This window comes from Cuculus canorus, chromosome 1 (assembly GCF_017976375.1).
Source record: "Cuculus canorus isolate bCucCan1 chromosome 1, bCucCan1.pri, whole genome shotgun sequence".
Taxonomy (NCBI): Eukaryota; Metazoa; Chordata; class Aves; order Cuculiformes; family Cuculidae; genus Cuculus; species Cuculus canorus.
The window spans coordinates 22,291,531-22,314,616 of NC_071401.1; the positions used below are offsets into that span (position 1 = coordinate 22,291,531).

The following is a 23,086-nucleotide window of genomic DNA, read 5'->3' on the forward strand; positions in this document are numbered from 1 at the left end:
CCATGAATATGCAATGACAGAAGCACAGCAATTATAGGTGATTGACGTCAGCAAGTCCTAGAGGGCTCTGTTTTGTAACAGGATCTCATTAGACACTAAAAATGTGTCAAAATACTTGATATACCTGTAGCATAGTTTAATTTCATCTAGTTTCCTTCTCATAAGAGGAGTGCTGTCATGTTATTTCTCTGACAGTGCAAGCCAAAACTATACTGCTCATATGTTAAAACTGTTCCAAAAGCAAAGACAGAAAAAAGGCACAGGCAAGGAAGAGTTTCCCAGGCCTCAGCAGGATTTTCTGTCAGAACAGTATTTCTGATTAAGAAGAAGAAGAAGAAGAAAAAGAAAACTTTTCCCTTTCTGTTAGCTTTCAGGGTGTTTCGTCTTTCAGCTTTTTGCACTTACTGGATTATTTTTACTTTGATGCTTGCAATCTTAAGTGATCCTTTTGGGGAACTCTTCTGACGCCCTCCCTGTTCTGCCACATAGTACCTTTAGAGTTACAGGAGTCACTAATCCATTCAAGATAAATCTTAATTCTATGCCCGTTCTGGGGCTGGATCCAGCTATCTGTCAACAAGTGGACCTCCTAAGGAGTTGTTGCCATACGCTCAGCACTTGCAGAATACAACTCTAGAGTCTGAAAAAGCACTTAAAACCTCAGATGTTTTGGCACTTCAAATGCTTACATTTTGGACCATTCACTAATGCTAAAGGCCTTCGTTTTGGGCTGCCCAACCTGAGACATCTCGAGCCAAACATCCAAAACCAGGGGACACTTTTGACATTACTCAGCTCTGATTTGTCTCACCTGACTTAAATCATCTCAAAGCAAGAAATCTATTCTAAGCTCCAGATTCCTTGTAAAGTCAGTGTTGAGAAATATGTTCCAGAAGAGAATATGTATGAGAATATGTACCATTCTCTCTGTTAAGTAGATAAAGAGAATAGAAAACTGACTCAGTCTAGAGGTCTGACATTAAAACAGAACATTTTGAATGGCGCTTGATTGAAATACCAGTACATGTCTCATTTTCAAAGAAAAGTATGTGGTCAGAAGGCATGCACAGCAGGACTGTAAGGAGAGACAAAGAGAGGAAGAACATCAATGAAGAAATGGACTAATAACCTAAAGCCAAGTACAACCACACTTAGAGAGGAATTCTCTGTTGTGTCAGAATTAAGACATTACTCTTGCATGTTAGTAGCTGAAAGCTGTCTTCGTCACAGGAAGTAGCAACACTTCAACTTGAACCAAAGTTTGTTTAAATTCTTGCAAAAACTAAATTTGATATATCAGTGTAATTGAACTTACACGCTTTTCCTCTGTTATACCATGGGAACAACTGATCAAAAGCAAAAGATTATAAGAGCAGAGAATGAAGAGAACTGCACTTTTTTGAAGAATGTGAATGAGCTCTAGCAACTGGAAAATAGTGTCTTGGAGATAACAGACTGAAGGCAGGCAGATAGAAAAGACTTTAACACCTTCTCCAGGGAAATCTACATAGGTTTCAAAACAGCCTGCAGATAATTTGGTGTTTCTTAAATGTCTTTATTCCATAATTATCTTTCTTCAAGCAGAAAATTCCCCACGCTCCACTCCAACGTACACAGTGAGTGTTCATTACAAATCTTTCCATTGTACTACTATGCTGCAGTTGTGTAACAAAACAAAGATCGGAGCAGCTTTTTGTCCAAAACAGCGGAGAAGTTGGCTTTGCTTCATTTCAGAGTTTTTCCTATGGCTCATGGTGGAAGTCAGGCCATCAATTTTCTTACAGCAAGGTCCAAGGCTCTTAAAATAATTCATTTCCCTCACTTGATGTCTCAATTCCTGATCTGTGTGTGGTCAAGAGTTGCTGCTGCACACACTGCACGCTCACTCCCCTCTGCAACTCAGTAGTGACCTCTCCAGCTGAAAAAAGGGTGGTGTCAGGACTTGCTCTGAAAACAAGTATCACCAGCCTGCCTGTTCTTGATCATCCAAACACAGGACTTCAAGAATGTTTCACGGGACTTGCAGTCTCCTACTTACCTCTTGCATCTTGGTTTTGTCTATAGAAGGTGATTTTCTGTCATAGCTTACACTCTTTACGGAACTTAAAGACTTACTGGGTTTATCAGGTTTTTTAAAAATCGAGTTCATATACAGTATCACTCTAATTACGGAAATGAATAACATTTTGAAAACAATGAGTGATGACTTCCTGTACAAACAATATCAACTTTCCTGATTCGGATTTTGTGTTTGTAAATAGCAACTATTTGTTCTCGTGTGCAGCATGCTAAGACATGGGAAACAGGCACCTCAGTGATCCACATGGAACTAATATGGGAAATGGACTGACAAGACGTCCTGCCACAGGAAACAATACAAAACTAGAAGAGACCCAAGTTTTACAAATGTTTATTCCCTAAGCACCCACAAATTAATTTCAAATAAAACTAAACTTGAGAAAGGCAGTCTTGACAGAGGATTTTGTTATCCCCATCTCACCTTCACTTGAGCCAGACAATTTAATTTCATGTATGTTCACAGAAACAGTGACTCATATTCAGAGATTCCTTAAGCATTTGCTTTCTAAATGCTAACACTACACTGATCAGTTTTGCTACTGGGTATCTTGTTTCTTTTCAACTTAGTCAACAATTCATCCTGCAAATGTAAATTTTTTGTGGGACTAATATACTTTTCCCTACTTTAGGGCAGAGTGACACTTCAAACTGGCATCAAATGAGCAGCTACCTTGCAGCCTACCTCATTATCAGTAGTTTGTCCTAACTCTCATATGTACTTATTAGGACACAGTCAACACTTAAGTGTTTAGAAATTGGTTTTCAGTGAAAAGTATTGCCAAATTCAGAAAATTACGATGACAAAGAGGTCTAAGCTTGATACAGGTTTGTCTCTTAAACATTCTACTGATGTTTGGCAAGCAAGGCAGGAGAAGAAACGTAATCTAATCCCATTACCAACAGTGACATCAACATTTAACGATTAAATGTCCTTGAAAAATCATAAAATCCAAGATACTCAGTCTTCTTTATCTGATTATCAGGGGTAGAGAGATGGGGAGGCTGTTCAAAAAACTATTTCTCCAATGATATATTTCTCTTCAGCCGCCATATGAATCACACAGATGACTTTGGTTCACATACATCTGATTGAGGATCTCTCTCAGATGCAAGCAAGGTATATATTATACAACTTCGGAAGCAGTTTGAAAGACAGCTTGTGTCTTCCATTTGTAAAAGTTCAGGATTCAGAAAAATTAACACTTCAAACATGAAACAGACTAAGAGAACATAAAGGAATTTCTTGTATCGTAAGTGTGTTTGGCAGAGAGGTTCTCAGCCAGAGTCACAACCATCCTTGCTCTTCTCGTGTGGTGAATAGAGGATTGTGGGTAGATCTCAGCTAAAGATGGCATCCAAAATGGGAGGTTCAAGAAGGTCCCGTGATGAGAAAATTGCAAAAGTCATCCAAGAAAATTGTTAGTTTTCCCAGGCAGCAGGAACAGTTAGTCATTAAATGATTAACCTACTTTACTTATGCTTCCATGGATGCATCTGTAGTTGTATATCCAGCAAATAGTTGGGTGAGTAAAACAGTCTCCAGTATGTTTCAGATGAAGGAAAACAGGATGAGCAGCTTTCAAGAACTCTCAATAAAGCAATGCACAATACTGGAGAGAGCTATCTTGTTTTCTGTTACTGTAGTAAGAGGTCCATTTCATTCTGTTTTTTTCACAGCACTCGTCCCACTCTTCATGTCACAAAATGAAAACAATGGCTAATTCACTCTGATGTGAACTCATTAAAAGCCACAGACGCATAATTTGGAACACGTCCAGTTGCACATTCTCTGTAATATGGGCTTTCAAAATCTGTGAATTCTGATACCTTACAATAATCTATTAATTTTATACTGTAAAAATCATGGAAAGTTAAAATACAAAATTGAATCCCTGAAGTGTTTATAATTTCTCCTTTTATTATTGTGTCTATTGGAATCAACTGTTCTGAGAAGTGACCAATGAATATCCTGGAAGAAAAAAGGATCAGAAAGCAATTGCTGTTATAGCCTAACTGACCTAATTCCAGCATTTCTCATACATTGCACAATACTTATTTGCTAAACACAACTCTTTGTTTAGTTTGATTTAATTTACTCTAGATTTTTACAATGTGTGTAATGTGGACTACAGAGTACATTTTTGAATGTGACTTAACATGCAAATAGTAATTTCCTACACCATGAGATAATTCAGCGATCAGGATTCACACAGCTTTGGCATCTTTCAGCTGCCTAGACATCTATAACCTTACACAAACAGTTGGAAGTGCACATTGTACCAGATATATGGTTTTCATCGGTCATCATCTGATTCTGTAAGACATGATTTGTCTGATACCCATTTCACAGATTTACTTCTAGTCTACTTCCATGTGGAGTTCTGTTTACTCTAGCAGGTTGGTTGGATTGTTTATTTTTCCTTCTTCATCTTTTTCCTAATAGATAAAACACTAGCATTTGTATTTGCAAGCTCTGAGAAAGCAGATTTTATACATTAATTGGTAAATTATAATGACATTTTGCAAGGCTGAAAATATCATTCAAACCCCTGTGTGCAGCCACAGCTGAACTGCCTTATTTATCGGTTTCATTGTATTGAAGCGCAAGTACCAAGAAGTGCTAAAAAAATGTAAACTTACCGTTAATAAATACATAGACTGTAGACTCCTTCTTCTTCTTCGCTGGACTTGTTGGGTATTTACAGCTATAGTTTCCAGTGTCACTTGCTTGAGTTCTGCTCAAGGTCAGACTGCTGCAGGACTGCTTCCCATTCCTTCCACAGGCATATTTAATTACTTTCAGCCTTTTGCTATCCTTACTTAGAGTTTCAGGCAAAGACCATGAATGAACCATTTCCCCCCTGCAAATACAGATAAGGAAGCAGAAACAATTATGTTGGGCTACAATTATATAGCTCCAGTTCCCAAGCTTTCTTTTTATTATATCAGGCTATTTCTGGGGTTCTCTTTTATCTTGTTTTCCAAAAACAACAACAGAAACAACAAAGAACTATTAAACAATTGCCATTGAAGTTCACTCCCCACCTTTCCCCACAACAGAAGGTTTCATTTTTTTCTAATTTCAGTTACAAAAAAAGAAAGTGTCAGGTGTATGAACTCTCAGCCAAATTATCAGAATCCAACTGAGCTGGTTACCTGCAGGTGAGATTTAAAGTCTGGCCTGCTTGAACAACGTGCTGTGCGCCATTTATGCTCAGCTCAGGAACTTTTAATTTTGATCCTGAACTAGATCCTAGAAAAACAAAGAAAAAAACCATTAACAATAGCAAATCACCCCTTTCCCAGTCCACTCACACTTATGATGTTACACTGGACAGGGAAAGCAAAGAAAAGGCAATATTACTCTTACCACAGATATTATTTCCTCTGAGCAAAATCACGCTGTCCTGACTCAGGACTTGCATGATCTTTCACGACAATTACTCCGGAAAGAAAGTAGAAACGAAAGCTATGCATTTTTCAGTCAATGACTTTGCTCTCAAATTGTTCACTTAGCATACCATGAAGAAAGTTCAGGACCTCGCAGCTACACATCTAACCAAGGAAGTGTGCCCTCAAGCACTGCTGGCTGCATTTCCTTAGGAAACACCATCATGGCAGCCTTTTCAATGCGAAGGGCAAAAGTCGGCCACTTCCATTGAAAGAGCCACATATTGACATCTAAGATATTGAATTCTCACTCAAACAACTTGCTGCAAAGCTGGGACTTCTCTGGAAGGAGTGAAAGGGGATTAAGGATCTTCCCTTCCTGACTGAAGGTCACAGCACAGTTACCTACAGTCCTTCACTAGCTGCAAGCTTCCTACCAGTGAAACGATATCAGAAGATAACTGGACAGCTCCACAATAAATTTTGAGTACAAGTTCATGACACCCTCCAGATTTGCTGCTTATTGAGAAAGCAAGCATACCAACATGGCCAGAACATTCTGGGACAGGTAAAACAGGAGGTGGCTCAGGACACTTGAAAATATCCAGGCAGGCTTCTCACATGCCATATGAAGGTAATTTTTAGGAAGTCCATGAAAAAGCTCTATGGTCAGAAGACTAGAGGAACACCAAACCTTCCCTCTCATCAAGACAGCAAACTGCTGGAAAGACATAATATTTTATCTTTGCCCAACAACAGGCTATGGCCACAAATGCTTCATGGCAAGCAGGCAGAAACACATCACTTGGGGAAGAAACAGTCCTTGATCCACCCCATTGCCCTCGCACTAACAGCAAAGCGTAGGAACAAAACAAGCAAACATTTTGAAACAGTTAAATTTGAAACAACGCTTAAGTCTAAATTTGGACCTGAGTGCAATTGATGAAGATTTCATTGTTGTGAGAGAGGAGCAGAGAATACTCCAGATCACTTTACTCCAAGAGAAAGTATTTAGTTTTCAATGTATGAGAGTAGCAGCATCACGTAAACAAGGGTAATAGCAGATTTTCAACTAGAACAGAGTCAAGTACAAATTTAGCTATTTTAAGCCCTTCCAAGAGGTCCCTGCCACAGCCTGTGTTCAGTCCCTGAACAGCTGTGTGCACCAATCATAGTAGAAATAGAAAGTGAACCTTATTTGGCTGCTATGGATCACCCACTAGAAAGGTCTCCCTCCTTCGTTGACTACAGAAGGAATTTTTGGACATCCACACCAGCTGAGATTGGCGAGTAAATTTTGACTGTATAAACTCTCCAAAGTCAACAGCTGCTCCAAATTCATGAGCTTTCACCCAGCAGCAGATGCAGCCTCAGATTAGAGGCTTGAACATTGTTCGAAGCTGTGGACTTGAACTCCTTCAGTCTGAGAAAGGCCTAGAAACCAAGTCTCCACTTTTGGAGAGAGATAATAAAAGTACAAGGATTTTGCACAAAAGATAAAGAGGCGCTGCTCTCATCTGTGGTTCTGGAGATCTTTTTTTCAGGAGCCAGCTGTGCTCTATTTGTCAGTAAGCATTTCCTACAAATTCCCTATAACACTAGTAGAGACAAGCCCTAAATCACCTTCTGAGACCACCTTGCACAATCCATGAAAAGAAGCAAACAATTGATCAGTTCTTCAAAACTGTTTGCTGGAGGCCTTCAGAGACCTGTTTCTCTTCTTTAACAATATAGAAAATGTACAGTGTAGGCGTTAACTACCTTTTAACTAACCTCTGGCAACTAAGTTAGTTACATTGATTTGCATTTTTCTTTTTAGCCCTGCATATCTTATTTAAGCTGAGGCTTCAGTGGTTTTCCTGTCTATATTAATATACATCCCTGTTCAAAAGGTTTTTTTAAAGAGTTCACTTAAGTATAGGCATAAACTAAATAAGCTTACTTAAACAAGCTTCAAGCAAGTTTTTGAAATAAAGAGGTCCTCTGAACTGTATCACAAATATTACAAGAAATTTGAATGGTGGTACTGTACAAATATACAGACTTCCTCTACATTTTAACCAGACAATCAGATTTTGAACTTGAAATGAATATGTTCTCCCAGATGCTAAGAGGGAAGAAAAAAGATGCAGCAGATTTTTTAAGAAGTAATTTGTTACGTGATATTTTGCAACCATACATTTTTCTCACCTCCTATTTAAGGAACTCAACTCTGAAATGCTGGGGCTGCCAAGCAGCACACTGTGCTTTTATGGGATAGTCTCCCACAGGTGCTTACAGTCCATAAGTCTTCCAATTTGCAGTTCTGAAATAATGTCCCTGAAGCCAAACACTGAGAATTTGAGGTAAGACCTTACAAGACCTCAGTCAACTTCTGTGAAGAGCAACCTAGGCACTTTGATTAGAGGACTTGTAAATGTCTTCCAACTAAACAATCTGACAGTTTCATGAAACTATTGTGTTCCTGCATTTCATCCATATGCCTTTTGTCACGCCAGAATTGGAGGCTCAGATTTCTCCCAAGAAGACAGAGTTTATTTCCATCTTTTCGACTCTTATTCTTTACTTCAAGGGGGAACCTGGCCTCAAGCTTCCCTGAACCGCTCCTTACTTCAGCCTCCAGAAAAGAAACTATTTACAATCAGTACAATATACATGAAAAAAAACATCAGTAATGATCTGTCAGAAGAACCCATTGGGATGAAAGCCCAGCCAGTGGAGTTGCAATACTCAACCCAACTGCTTCCAGTGTAAACCTCATGGAAAGATAGAAAATTCAAGTGAGTGACAGGCACTGAAAGCAAAGCAAGAGAGAAGTCTGCAGCACCTAGTCCTGCCTGTGGTGCCGAGCATTCTGTTTTGCTCAGCATCAGCACCAGCACTGACATCCTGTCCAGGAGCAAAGCCAGCCATGGAGCACCATGACCACGCTTGACCCATGCTGGGACCAGCAGACTAGACCTGGGAATGCGGGCTGGTGTTGCTTTCGAAGTCTGCCAAAGGTGAAGTGCAAGAAACCATTATAAATGTAATAAACTTCTCTCTTGATAACTCTACGGTGATATAAGCAAATATGGCCACAGGAAAATCTCAAGATCTATCTTAAATTAAGCATACAAGACCAAGACAGTCTGGAAGCCTGTATGGCAGAAGGTCTGCCTCAGAGTTATTAAAACGAAATGGAAAAAAAAAAAAAAAAGCCCAGATCTTTTCACCATGTCCAGCAGGCAAAAAAAGTAACCCAGATAGACTGGATAAATATTCAAGCTTTTGCCCTTTCACATATGTTACGTACATCTAAAAGACATCACAGTATTTATAAATATTGTGGGTGGGATTTTAAGGACTGCTCAGTGCTTGTCTGACTTTGCTCCCATTCATATAAGCCAGAGTTTCATCATCGATTTCAAGTACGTTTTAGACATTTAATTCCAGTAGTTAATCATACTAATATTCAAGACCTAACATCAGTGTATTTGGCATGATTTGTTATGTACTCATTCATTTAGGGTTTTCACTGACAAAAAGCTGAAGTAAAAGATCTTATTTCAAACCAATATTATCACTTTTACAAGTGCGTGAGACAATGCTCTTACCAGCAAGATGCTAAGTCTTCAAGAAAAATAGCTTTATTTGACATCCTATCTATTCATGGGTCATTAGCTTCCTTACATTTTTAAATGCTTCAAAAACTGATGCAGAGTACAAACGCAATAGAGTTTGACATGTTTACCAGAAAAGAAAAAGGAAGGAGAATAGCAGGGAAATTCCTACTGTCAATATTTAGAAGCAAATCATGCCTTCTATGTACCTTCTCTGGGCATTTTACTTGACACTGTCTTTTCTGAAGGGTCATGGCTCAACAGGACACGTTCACTCATCATTGTGCCTGTCACTAAGCGACCATCAGCAGCCTACCCTCACACTGACCTGCATAGGGGGGTGCAACTTCTTTTCATGTGACAACTAATTAATCCTGATAACTGAGGAATCTCCTCCCATAGGGAAAGGGGTGATTTTTTTTTGCACATTCTATTTGTTTCAGAAGGCTTATTAGATGCATGTGAAAGTCAGTCCAAAGGGCTGCTTAATTAATGAGCAAACATTAATTTAGATTAAAAAGTTAGCCATTCTGTCTCAAATAAAGGAAGGAGAAGTATTTTTTTAATACAGAAGAGGGTATAATCTGTAATTTGTAAAGGAAGAGAAGTATAAATTCTCTTTATTTTCTGCCTTGAAAAAAAGGAAATGCTCTTCCTGAATGAAATAAAGAAAAATTTGATAGGATCATAGAATATCTCAAGTTGGAATGGACCCATAAGAATCACCAAGTCCAACTCTCTGCTCCTTGTAGGACAAGGCACCGATTACAAGTAATTTAAATATATAAATAAGCATGCAATATATTTTCCCCATATGACATGTGAGTTCAGTTCTACAGACTTCTGAGTAACTACACACATGATCAACCTTCCACCCATTTTAGTTAAACCTCAATTTCTCTTAAAAGGATAGAACTTCTGAACTTAAATCTGGGACCACGTTCTGGACAATTAGCCCCATTCTGATTTATCCAGCTTCTACTTTTAAATTTTCTTTTATATACTGTGAGTTTCTGTTACCTTTGACTAAAGAAAGTAAACCCAAGAGCTAGCTTTATGCCTTAGTTAAAAAAAAAAACAAACAACCAATATTAAAAGTTCCTAGAAATTTCCTTGAAGTTAACAGGTTTGATGGCCTTTTAGTTTTAATATCTTTCCATAATTTGAAGCTGAGTGACTCTCTTCCAGCCACTCCAGTTGTCCTGACCATGTTGATTAATCTGTTTTCACCTGCACAATGAGTTTAAGACTGATCAGTTTATCTTTGCAACTTCAGTGTATACAAAGAGTCTGACCTTCTGGGTTTAAAGTGCCATCTGTGAGCAATAAAGTTATCCATCATGAAGTAATTGTTTCAGTCATTGTAGGACTTGCACGTGCTTTAAGGCTTGTTAAACATAACCAGCCCTTTGTGGGTTCTAGCATCAAATATAGTTTCCTCCTGATTCAAACACATTCAGCAAACATGTATTTTGTAAAGGACGCTCCTGAACTGGAAAGAAAATGCAAGTGATTTCTTAATAAGGTCTTCACCTCTCTGTGCTCCTAAAAACATGGGCTATTCAGTTCAAATGCAGCTCAGGACTTCACTCTTGCTTATGAGCACTTCCTGAAGAGTCATCCCACCGAAAGGAATGGGAATACTCACATGTGTGCAACTAAGACCCAACTGCAGAATCCAGCTGAAGTTCTTAGGAGCATGATAGTCCTCAGAGGACTGCCCTTCAGTGCATCTCCAGTGAAAATGAGCCAACTCTGATGTGCCACAGCACCTTAAATAGAACATGGCCACCAGCTAACCTCATATGGGATATACAGCTTTATTTTATAAGGAAACCTGGGATATCAGTGCTTTTCTTCATTTCAGAGCTTTTCTTGACAAGCTGTTGTAATACCATCTCTTCTAGAGGTCATTCTGTAAATAAATATAATTTTTTCATTTTTAGTCAAACAGTCGCACCTATCCATAGTAATTCCAATTACATCATTACACCAAATCACTCTACTTAAAAAAAAAAAGGTGTAGAAGGAACTTACGGTAAACTCAGAAGAGCCACTTAAAGTTCTGATTTACACCTGACCATGAGGAGAAATATTGACCTCCTAGTGTAATTGACACAGAGATTCTCATCACCATCAATACTTGCATTTATAAGGCAAGAAAACTTCTAGGCAGAGTTGTCTCAAAATTTGGGTGGCGATTGGAAAACAAATACATCTTTTTCCTTGTCGGAGTATGAATGTCTGGCCTGGTCCTCCACAAGAGTAGAGGGAGGAAAGATGACCCTGGATAATAACGCTTCCTACTTTGATGACGGTTGGTGGCTGGGAAGAGCTGCTACTGAAAGAAGACACTCATCTATGTTGCCTGGGTTTCTAGTGCTGAGGCACAGGCAAAGCGGGCGGTGCAGTCTGGTTCCTGCACTCACAGGGAAAAGCACCATCTCCATGGCCCATACTTAGAAACTGCCTCCAGGAAAGACTACAGTGCCAAACCATGAGCCACCCTGAGATTCAAAGTGGCATCAACAGGTCTTTCAGATGCCACCTAGGTGCCCATCCTGAAGGAAACCTCGCACCTAATACCGCAACACTTCTCTATAGCATATCGAAGCTTCGCATTTGAAGCCTGCAGAAGAGAAACTAGGACAGCTTAGCTGTGAGAGAGCAAGGAGGTAGGCCTTTGTCCCAAGTTGACATGGACAATTGAATAGATGATCAAGCTTATGACCTGAAGCAGCAAAATGTAACTACTGAACCACTGTTTCTGTTGAAGCAGAACTTTCCAGGGCAATTAAGGGCCACAGGGCCTTGCATGGGTTAACAGATGTAGGTCTTTGGACTGCAAGGTAGCTTTGTCCCCATTTCCTGTTGGCTTTTATGCAAAGAGAGGCATCTGTGTGCTGGTATATAGCTGGCAAACAGAAACACACTCAGGGCAGAAGAAGCAGCTCAAGCTGTCTCATTCCTCTACAGATCTATCACTCACATACACCCCTGGGGTGACTGAAAGGTATTCTTGTTTGCTTTCAAGATCAAGAAAATTGTTGGAAGCTATTTACTTACAAAGTACAGATTCATGCATAAAAATAATCAAATTATTGGTTCTTTCTTTTCAGGTCCAGAAGGGACATGCCAATTAGCCAGTCTGATGTTCTCCAACACATGCCCAGTGATGTCTGGATCAAATACTTACGTCTGATTAATCTCAGCTATAATTTAAGAATTTAAAGTGCAATTAGGACATAACATCCAGCCAAGAAAATGGATGAGTTAATGGATGAGAAAGTTGGGCTGCTATATGATACAGCATCGCAATAGAGTCCAAACAGCATAAGATTTATCACAGCAGATTAGGAGAGTCCTGGGCAAACTAAAATGCCTTGATCCTGACCGCATGCCCTGGAATTAAAAATCAGTCAGCAGGGCAAATGGATATACTACTGCCCAAGAAAGGCCTTCACAGGCACAGAAAGATGTGTACATCTATTATTTGAACAAGTACGTCTTTCCCCTCTTAGTTCTGGATCTCATAGCAAGTGACAAGAGTTTATTTACTAGATGTATGCATTTGCTGTCCCTAGATGTGTACACATGATGATATAAGATCAGATGCTATAGAGTATAACATCCGGTAGCTAAAAATAAAGCAAGCACAATTCTGATAACACTTTATTAACACTTCTGAGCACTACACATTATCATGTCAATATGGCCAATAGCTGTAAATGTGAACAAACATGGATTTCCCCACCAACAGTCAAATATTTGCCAGTATTTGCCTTTGCTAAGTCAGTCTGTGCTTATAGAAGCCTGTGGTAAAGCTGTGTTGTTCAATTTAGATGTAGAAATTTAACGAGCTGAAAATCACAGTTGGTTATTTGAAATAAATCTGACTCCAGTCACCACCAGCTGAAATTGCTACTGTTTCCTGTCATACCTGGGCAGCCAAGGCCACACAGTTTAGCATGCTGTCCCCAGGCATTATCTGCTTGAAGGCACTTGCTCTACCAGCTCATGAAAACATTGTGTCTTGTCTGCCCTGAAGTCACCAGATGACTTTTGTGCACAAGCACAGGCATTTTACATAATGCAAATTAAAAATAAATTTCAAAATCTAACATTGAGAGAACCTGAAAAAAAATAACCTAAGTTTCCACTTTTATCCATCCAATTTTAATAAGTTCAGAATCTTAGCATCTGAAATGAGCACCTTTGCCACCATCTAGCCTGGCAAAGGTGCCCATTTCATTAGCTACATATGGAGAAAGAAGTTACAGAGAAGTAAAACTAGCCATAATCACAAACTTTTTATTTCCCATTGAGCACGTGGAATTGGAAGTGGAAAAGCAAATGTACAGTCTAACACCTCCATTATGAAGTCTCATGGGATCATAACTTTGGCAAACCAGACCAAGGGGACAAAACACACATCTATACAGTGTGTGTTGAGAAAAGAAATATAAGTATCACAGTTGTGTCCGCTTTAGCCTGGTCTTCACTCCAACAAACTCAACAGCCAACTTAATAACACAGGTCTGCTGAAGCTGTTCCCCGCAAGGACTGGTTAGAGCACAGCTAGGTGGTAGTGGTAACTTTCATGGCCACATCTGGCAATGGTCTATGTGACTCACATAGCCTCCCACCTCAACGTGCTGGTCCTGGACCCTGTGGGGATACCCTGCTCAGTCCATTGCAGATGAGAATCACCTGCACATCCAAAAGCAACACCACATGATCAGCCACTGGCTTTCAGCCAGGAGTACGGTTTCATGCCTCCACACATGAAGCCTAGCTGCTTACACGAGCATAGGTAGCCCTACCCATGTTACGTCTGTGAGTCATCAGATCTATTCTACCACTTACTGACACGTCAGCAACTACTGCACCTCTGCTGTCATTCCACCATGACACACCCCAGCACATAATCATCAATTCAATATTTTCTGATAAAAGTTAATCTCATTAACTAGCATAGTAGGATAGTATTGATATGGCATAAAGAATAAAATAAGTACATTAAAAGCAGACAAAAAAATAATTTAGAATTTCTATAAAGAATAATGTGGTACCTTTTCTCAACCAAATTACATTTCTTTACCAACTTGTTACTTAAGATTTGTCACAGACTCCCTGGCAGAACAAATTAAGCAATATGATATTGGAACACTATTTCATTTACAGAGACAAACTGCCTACCTGACAGAAACCTGCCAGCTCAGCTAGAAACACAGGCCTGTCAAATTCATTCAGGGCTCTACTATACATTAAGCTGTGCACACTGAAATAAATTAGTAACTATATAAAAGAAAATGTAAAGCAAAGATGCAGCATTTCCACTTCGTTGAAGGCTGCTGGTTACTATTTCTAATGCTCCATCATAAGAGCTGAACTATCCTGTAATGTTCCAAGACAACAATAAAAAGGCAAAGTCAGGAACTGACTTTCCATCCACCTTACTTTAACGTATAAAACAGAGCTATAAGCAAAGGCCCTGGGTTCAAAACAAGGGAAAATAACTAATGTGATACAACAATTGAAACTAAAGAGGTGAGAACAAGAACAATTTGCACAGAGGACTCCTTTGCAGTAGTTCAGGAGGCTGAACCTATTCTGCAGTTAAGTGACATCTAAACTACACAGTCTACGGTAGATGCATATGCAGAAAGCATCTGGCAAGCTTGCCTGTGGCTCAGTTTGCTTTGGGAAATTATAATCATTAGTACTTGTAAAATAGATTGGGACAATGCTAATTATAGCACTGGATGAAGCAAAGAAAGGTAGGTTTTCACTCCAAACAACACCAGCACAACAGAAGAAGAAAATTCTCTGTATTATACAATATAATGCAATTCAATCCCACTACGTTATATCCATTTGCCATAAACATAGACAACACCTACATTTTGGCAGACACTGATTTTAGTTTCCTTGACCCTCAGTCCCACGATTTCTTAGTAAATAATAGTGGATTTTAGATCATACCACAAAAAAAATTTCCTCTCTGGAGAATTTTATCAGATAACTGCTTCCTGCAAGGTTCCTTGAACCTTCCCTGAAGATCAGATGTTGGACACCACCAAAGACACGACAAGGAGCTAAATAGAGCCCTCGTCTGATCTGGGATGGTAACTATCACGCTTCTGTTAACAGTACTCCATGGTGATCCTGATGAGAGGTTTTTCCACAGAGGAATGACAATGGGAACAAAAGTGGCAAATTCCTTCTCTCCATGGCAGGAAAGAATCCCACAGGAAGGACGCTTAAGTGAACTATGTGAAATTGTGAAATTCCTCTCACGAAACGCCCTCACACTCATCCTTCACCACTCCCCACGCACTAAGCAGGGGGTCCTGTTCCCAGAGCACGGGCTTCCCAAGGGAACTTCCGAGGAGCACAGACATCTGCTTAGGGGTCCCCAGCACTGTATAGGCCACTGTACCCTGTCTGCGCTTCCCCAACTTCTGGGCATGGTGTGGAAATAAATTAACCACATTGCCACAGCATCTTCAACCCACTGAAGTCCTAGAAACTGCTTCCTTCTAAACACTTCTTCATCCTTCAGCTGCCCTAAGACACAGAGCACCTTGTTTCAAGGCCATAGCTCCAAAAGAAGGAATATGACTTAAAGAAGATGGCATTTATGAATGCTTAGTGCCACGTAGCAGTGAATGATGAAAGAGTAACCCCACAGACTAGAAAAGTACTGGAAACATGCAAACAGCCACTGGTGTCAGTGCCATCGCACTGGATTGTGGCCTGTCTAAATACGTTACGGGGTAACTTACCATTGTGGATATGGACAGATTGATTTTGTACTGAAAATCAACCGGGATTTGATGGAAAAACATAAAACAGTAAAATCATGAACATGAACCTTTTGCTTCTCCATTAACACAAATCAACTACAAGTCTAGGAAACATGATGAATAAATCAGTTAACTGTTTCACAAGCATCTATAACGGTCTTGAATAATACAGATGCATCACAAGCAATATCATCTTCCTCCTTATCTTTAGGCTGGCACATTTCCACCCACTGTGCTACAAAAAACCCCAAAAACCTAAACACTAAACATGACTTAATACAGAAGCGATCATCATCCCCACTCCAAGTTTCTCTATACATCTCAATGACTCAAGAATTAAGCTTCAAACAAAAGTACCTCTGAAATGTAGAGTTTTAAATCTCTTTCCCTACACGCTTGTATTTCTCAATCTGTTGTCCTTTTGCTTAGTTCCTGCATGAATTAATTCTGCTGGTCACAAAACGCATGATATTGTGCCACATTTGGCTTTGTAGACAGCACCAACGCCTGTATTTCATTTTTCAAACTGCTGCTTGTAGTATATCTAACTTTTTCTTTTAACTACTAGGATTTATGCAGTGCTGACCTCCACGCACGGGGGAATGAAACTCAGCTTCTGCATCTGGACAGCAGAAAACTGTGTGGGCACCTTCCTGACAATCAATGGACCAATTCTAGCATGAGAGGTTCCCACATGGTGGATGAAGAAGTCAGGCCATTCCCAGCTGGGAATGCTTGGGAAGGTTGTTTCTCAGTTCCAGGAATATGTATAGTAAAGATGCACCACAAAGGCAAAGAGTAAGCTTGGTGCTGTCCGTGGGTGGAATGCATGCTCAAATATGCAGAAAAACATTTCCCCACATTCTTACAAATATTGATAGAGGAAAAAAGGAGACCGCTGTTGGGGAAGTGAGATCTAAAGATAAAGCATGCCTGTGAAGGGAGCAGTTTGCTTCTTGAAGGTCTCATACCAATAGGAGAGACTTGCCTCCAGCAGCAGATGTGACCCTGGTAGCTGGGCATCCTATGCTTCATGGCAAAGCTACTCTTGCAGCAGTCTCACTTTCCAGTCCCTGTGGGGCTGCAACAGGAACTCACAACCCCTAACTTTGGGGTATTCAAAGAAACAATTTTGCTGATAAAAGCCCACCACAGCCCCACTGGACATAGACTTCTCAAATGCCAAGACTTCGCCCTCATCTGCTGAGCTTCTTACTTTCCCAATCTCAGTCAGACATGAAAACTAGCAAGTTGATAAACATTATGCATGAAGTTTCCAAACCACATGAAAGCCTAAGGACACAGTAACTGTCCTGAAAATCTGGACAAGTTCCTTTTGTTCCATACACCCACACAGTGTGCAGGGCTACTGGTTTCAGTCTTTGAAGCATCTGACAAAAAAAGGCTCAACTTGTTTTTGTTCACATGTAAAAATAAAACCCAAACCAAAAACCACCGCCACCAAAAAAAACCTCAAATCTCCTCACAAATGACAATTTTTTAGGGTTTTTAATGGATTGGATGTATCTGGAAATGAACGTCTTTACTAGGCACAGGCCAAGTCTTGATTTCCTCCCACATGAAGCATAAATCTAGAGGATGCTAGCTTAATCCAAAGGAATTGCTCCAGATTTACACCAGCTATAAGAGAATGAGATCTAGCTTTGTGTAGAGTATATGGGCGAAACACCAGTCTGGTAAAACACCAGTAAGTGAAGTAAGTGCCAGAAAAGCTTGCCAGAAAGTTTGGTACTTAAACTCCATGTATATATTTTTTAAAAACCTGTGTTATAGAGCAAGGTCTAACTATTCTGCCTATGCAAATGTAGTCTGGAATTTTTAAGGGACTTCATTTTCCATGAAGATCCATAAAATGCGGGAAACTCTTTTTTTTTTTCTGGACCCCATTAAGTTCTCCAGCCTTAATTGTAAATTAGACTGCTGTAGCTGTGTGTCTGTGCAGCTGTTTCAGCTGAGTTCTCAAACCAAATTTAATGCATGAACTTCCACCTTGATAGTACTTTCAGAGAAGTCAGGTTAGTTGTTGTAAGAAATTGACCTCCGGACTGATTAGATTTGACCTGGAATTTCTTGCTTCTTTTTTTTCCAGCTGACCATGAAATTGGAAAGTCCATCATTCGCTGGGGATTTTGATGATCTAGTTCTAACTGCAATAACTGAGATTCATATAGCACTGTTCACAGATAAGATTGTAATAGAATCTATTTACCTTCTAGCTGCTACTTATGAGGTTTTACTTCCATGTGGACAAGTGGAAATAAAGCCAAATTACCTGCCCGTGTTTCTGGAAATGTGGTCATGTAATCCTTGATCCAGGCTGCAGAATCTGAATTTTTTGGGACTTAAACCCAGTTGTTCACATTCCCAAATGCTATCAGTTAAATCTATTTTCACACAAGGTCTAGGGCTGGGAGATTAAACCTGAATAAAGCATCAAAATTTTCATATTGATTGCTATGCATATAGTCTTCAACATAAACCTATGTAATATAATTTGTGGAAATACACACAGACTATAAAGGAAACATATGCAAGTACTATGCAAAACACAGACAAAAATCTTTTTCTTTTCCACAAAAGGCAAAATATGCATGTGCAGAGAAACACAAAAGGGCTGAAGTGCCCTCTTGACTCCTACATATCAAAGAAACATACTTTCTTTAATCTCATTTTTCAAATGGGGACCCTCATGGCTTGTAGTTTGCAAGTGGTGTTGAGGAAATTTAAATTATTAATTAGATATATACAAGCTAAGAGACCTCCTTCTGTCCCTTCCTTATGAAGCTCTCTGTAGTAACTCCTGAGCCAGCAAATGCTTCAGTGAATCTCACCCAGAACCTATCAGTAAATGGAACCTCAGCAGACACCCACAGAGACTGAATTACACAGGAGTGGACCATACAGCAGTGATGAATTGAGTCTCACCAAGATTTGAAATGGGAGCTACTGGACAGTCTGAGTAAGAGTTTTAGGTAAATAAGCAGTGAAGAGGGGTGAAATGAGAAGAAAAGCACAGAGAGTCACATGATGCAAAACAGCCCACCACTTCAACAGTAACTTTGAAAGATTCTGTGCAAATACAAGTATGGAGAGTTTTACCACTGACCCAGAAGCAAAACGATCAACCTATCTGGGATGTCCAAACAGAGCTGTACAAGAATTATTTCCTTTCAAAAAAAAAAAAAAAAGAAAAAAAAGAAAATGGAACAAAATCAAAGAGTTTGAAAATGTCTAAATTCTTACTTGGAGCACTGTCTTTTCTGCATTTATGAGGGAGACAAGAATTCCTAGCAAACTGGTTGTAAAGGCACTGAGATGAACTACAGAAAATGACCTTTCCAGTTCCTGCCACACCTGAGACGACCCTGGGATGAATATTCCCATAGTCCAGCACCTAGAGAACCAGGTTTTTCCCTAAATAAACTATTTTTTTTCCCCACTGGAATTGACCTAGGGTGCACACATTCCTGACAACCTTTGGAACAGGAAGGTGAACCAGGGTCCCTTACAGCCCCTGGCTCACAGAGTCCCACCTTCTCCCTGGGCAGCAGGGTTTGCCACGATTTGCACAATGGAAAACCTTTCTGACAGGAAAGAGGAAGCCAGTCCCCCAGCATAGCTGGTCGCTGCAGGAGCCCATGTGGGAGCAGGACGCCGAAGTCCAAGCTCAAGCTGTGAAGGAAGCCTGGCAAGGATTTGAACCCACATTTCCTGTATCCAGGGCGGGCGTCCCATGCCTGCGCCTGTTTCATCCCAGGCATAAGAACCTCTTTGACAGGGACAAATAATGTGGGGAAATTAGCATTTTCCTGGGGAAAAGAAATAAAGAAAGAAGGAAAAATAAAGACTACCTATGTCTATATCAAAGCTGATGAATCAGCACTTCTCGAGCAGGAAAAACGTCTCGTCGGAGCAGCCCCCCCAGTTCTCCCGGGGACGCGGCTGCCGCCGGCCGGGCAGCACCGGGCATCGCTCCTCGCCGGGCTGGAGCTGCTCCCACGGGAGAAGCATAGAATCACCACGTTGGAAAAGACCTCTTGGATCATCGAGTCCAACCATTCCTGTCTGCCACTAAACCATGTCCCTGAGCACCTCGTCTACCCGTCTTTTAAACACCTCCAGGGATGGGGACTCAACCCCCTCCCTGGGCAGCCTCTGCCGGTGCCCCATCACCCTTTCTGTGAAAAAGTTTTTTCTGATATCCAGTCCGAATCGCTCCTCGCCGGTCTGGAGCTGCTTCCACGGGCAGCACCAGGCAACGCTCCACGCCGGGATGGAGCTGCTCCCACGGACACCACTCCGGGCATCGCTCCGCTCCCGGCCGCCGTCCCGCAGACATCGCGGTGCGGAGCAAACCGAGCCCCTGGCCGCTCGCCCCGGCTCGGGCGGCCGCACCGCTGACCGCAGAAACGCTGTGACCCCTGAGCCCGCCGGGGGGGAGCTCGGTTTCTCCCTTCCCCACCGGGCTGTGCTGCCGCTGCCAGCCCGCAGCCGGGCCGGGCGATGCTGAGCGCTGTCTGCGGGGCGCACCTGGGAGCCCCGTGCGGGACACGGGGAGCCCGAGCGCGGAAAGGAGCCCCGGGGGCCGACGGACCTGCGGTGCCAGGCGCGGGATCGGTCCTTGTCGGGCCCCCACGCACCCCTGCTCCCAGGCGACCAGCAACGCAACACTGGGCCACCCTCCCCCATCACGGCGCTCCAGCTCCTCTCTCAAAGTAACATAAAACTCGATTAAGAATAGAAAAATTTCACTGCTCCATCCCGGCGCACGCAGCGCTGCGGGATGCAGGGTCCGGAGAGCGGCTCCACCGCACTGTCCGGAGGGACCCGCGCTGAGTACCGCGCGGCCACTCCCGCACGCAGCCCCGCATGATGCTCCACCGTCCCTCCCGGGCGGGAGGCAGCGGGACCTGGATTTTGGCGAAGGAAATGGGCACCTTTTCCTCTTCATAGGCAGATCTGGGAGAGGGTTGACATTTGGAAACAAAGAGAGGAGGAAATAAGCCTGCCCTGCAGCCAAGACATACTTTCTTTCCGTGATGCAGCGGCTCGGGCATCGCTGTCCCTCGCGGCCGGGAGCCGGCACCGATGCCCTGCCCAGAGGAGGGCAGGCACCGCGACTCCACGGCGCCGGGAAGGTTAACCACCGCTCGGGATACGACGTTTACGCGACTCTCTGGAAAGAGGGCATCCCTTCCCCCTGTCCTGCCCGGCGGCGGAGGGGAGGCAGGTGCCCGGCTCCAGCGGGGCGCGGGAGGCTGGACGGGGGACCCGGTCCCTTCAGGCGGACCCTTACCTGCGAGCAGCAGGGCGGCTCCGAGCAGCACGGTCCCTGAGAGCAGCTGGCGGGGCATGGTCCTGCCCGCGGCAGCGCAGGGCGCTTTCCCTGCCGACGGCAGCGAAGCAGAGGCAGAAGCGCCGGCTGGGCTTCGACGGGCTCTCCTCGGTGCCGGGCTTCTCCCGCGGTGGCGGAGATTAAAGGCGCAGCGCGGCGCGGGATCCGCATCCAGCAGCCCCCGAGCCCTCCCCGCCCGCCCCGGCCCGCGGAAAGGGAGTGTCCGCCTCGAGCCGCCCTGCCAGCCTCACCTCCCGCGGACATCAATTACCAGCCAGCCCCAGCCCCGCTGATTTATAACTTCTCCACCCCTCACCGCGCACCCCTCCGCCCCCCCGGCCCACATCCTCCGCCGGGAGCACGCCCTCCCCGCGACGCGTCCCTTGCGAGGGGCAGACCGGGAGTTCCCAGGGGCGGGAGGGGATGTGTTCGGGGACCCCCGTCTGCGGGGGTGCCTGTCTCACGCAGCCCTTCTCCTGCTCCCCAGGAAGATCTCGACCGCGGCTCCCGGGCCGGGAGCAGGTCGGGCTGGTGCCTTTTCCCGGCTGCCGGGCGCGATGCTTGGAGCGCCCCGAGGCGCTGCCCGTGCCCTGCGGCTCCGCTCGCAGCCTGAGCCGGGCCGGCGCGGGTCCCCGGCAGCAGCGCGGGGCGCTCGGAGCGGGGCAGCACCGGCTAAGGATGCTCCGGGTGTCTGCCTTGCCAGCGCTGCTCTTGGCCTCCGCCGGCCACGGGACACCCAGGACCACACTAGTAATATAGTTCTCCTTCTTAAGAACTTACCTTTTCCATACGTGCTTTTTTTTTTTTTTTTTTTTTTTTTTTTTTTTTTCTGAAAGAGAGCCCGTGACAACAAAACTCAAGTCCCGCGTTTCCTCTTTTGCACTTCTTTTGCACTGTGTCACCAGAGAAAGGCTGTTAAGCAAGTCACGTCTTCAGTTTGACCCAATGTGGCCCTTCCTATGTTTTTATGCTGTGAAATATGTTGCAAAACTGTCTTCATGGGGCAGGTAAATGTGATCATGCCCGTTTTACAGAGAAGGAAATAGAGGCATATAGATAGGTTAGGTGGCTAGTCCAAGGTCATAGGAAGCCTGTGACAAGGGCCAGAAATAGAACCTAGATCTCCTGTGTCTCACCAGACCATCCTGTGATGTGAAAAAAGATGTGAAGTCGGTGTTGTTTTTAGCTTGAGAACTGTTTAACTTTCAAATTTAAAGTCTGTGAGAATATTTCCTGCATGCTTCTGTCTGACGACTTCTATTTGTAACTGACACCTTAAGCTAAGAATTTAAGCCTGAATTTTCCAGTCCTCCTGTCCCCAGCTGAGACTTTGAAAATCAAATAGTTATCAATACCTCCCCCCCATCTGCTCATACCATGGGTGGAAGAACCCAGAGGCTTCTTCCCAAAGAGGATGACTCATAAGAAATCACCTCCTCCAGTGGGGAGGACAGCAGCTGGGAAAACAGTCAGCCAGAGAGGACAGACCAGCCAGAACTAGAATACTAGGCATCCTGACAGCTCAGACCCCCTAGGAGCAAGGGTTCCCAGTGGAAGGAGCTAAGGGAACTGTATGTCCCTGGTTTTGACCTACCCAGTGCTGAGTACATGCTGAGTCTGAGGTGATGCTGGCCTCATCGCAGGCTCAGCAGCCATGCCACACCAGTTCCTCCTCACCCTCTTCACGCATCCTACATCACAGCTGTATTCAGTCATGGCCTTCCAAAGACCACAACACTTTGGCAACATATACCTCCTTCCTTCTACAATGGATATCATCGACTCCTGACCCACCCAATGACCTGAGGCCCAGAAAGGGCAAACCTGAAGATGCGCTCACAACCCCTTAT

At 42.9% G+C, this 23,086-nt stretch overlaps 1 protein-coding gene across 2 annotated transcripts in view; it reads right to left on the reverse strand.

Annotated features, from left to right (window-relative positions):
- Nucleotides 1-21,481, reverse strand: part of FLT1 (fms related receptor tyrosine kinase 1) — a 111,784-nt gene extending 90,303 nt beyond the window's left edge. For both annotated transcript variants that reach the window (XM_054066874.1, XM_054066882.1), the window contains exons 1-3: nucleotides 21,198-21,481; nucleotides 5,236-5,332; nucleotides 4,720-4,940 (exon numbers count right to left, since the gene is read on the reverse strand). In XM_054066874.1, coding sequence (XP_053922849.1) covers nucleotides 4,720-4,940; nucleotides 5,236-5,332; nucleotides 21,198-21,255 — 376 coding nt within the window. In that variant the 5' untranslated portion in view covers nucleotides 21,256-21,481. The remainder of the gene's footprint in view (nucleotides 1-4,719; nucleotides 4,941-5,235; nucleotides 5,333-21,197) is intronic.
- Between the last annotated feature and the right edge of the window lie 1,605 nt (nucleotides 21,482-23,086).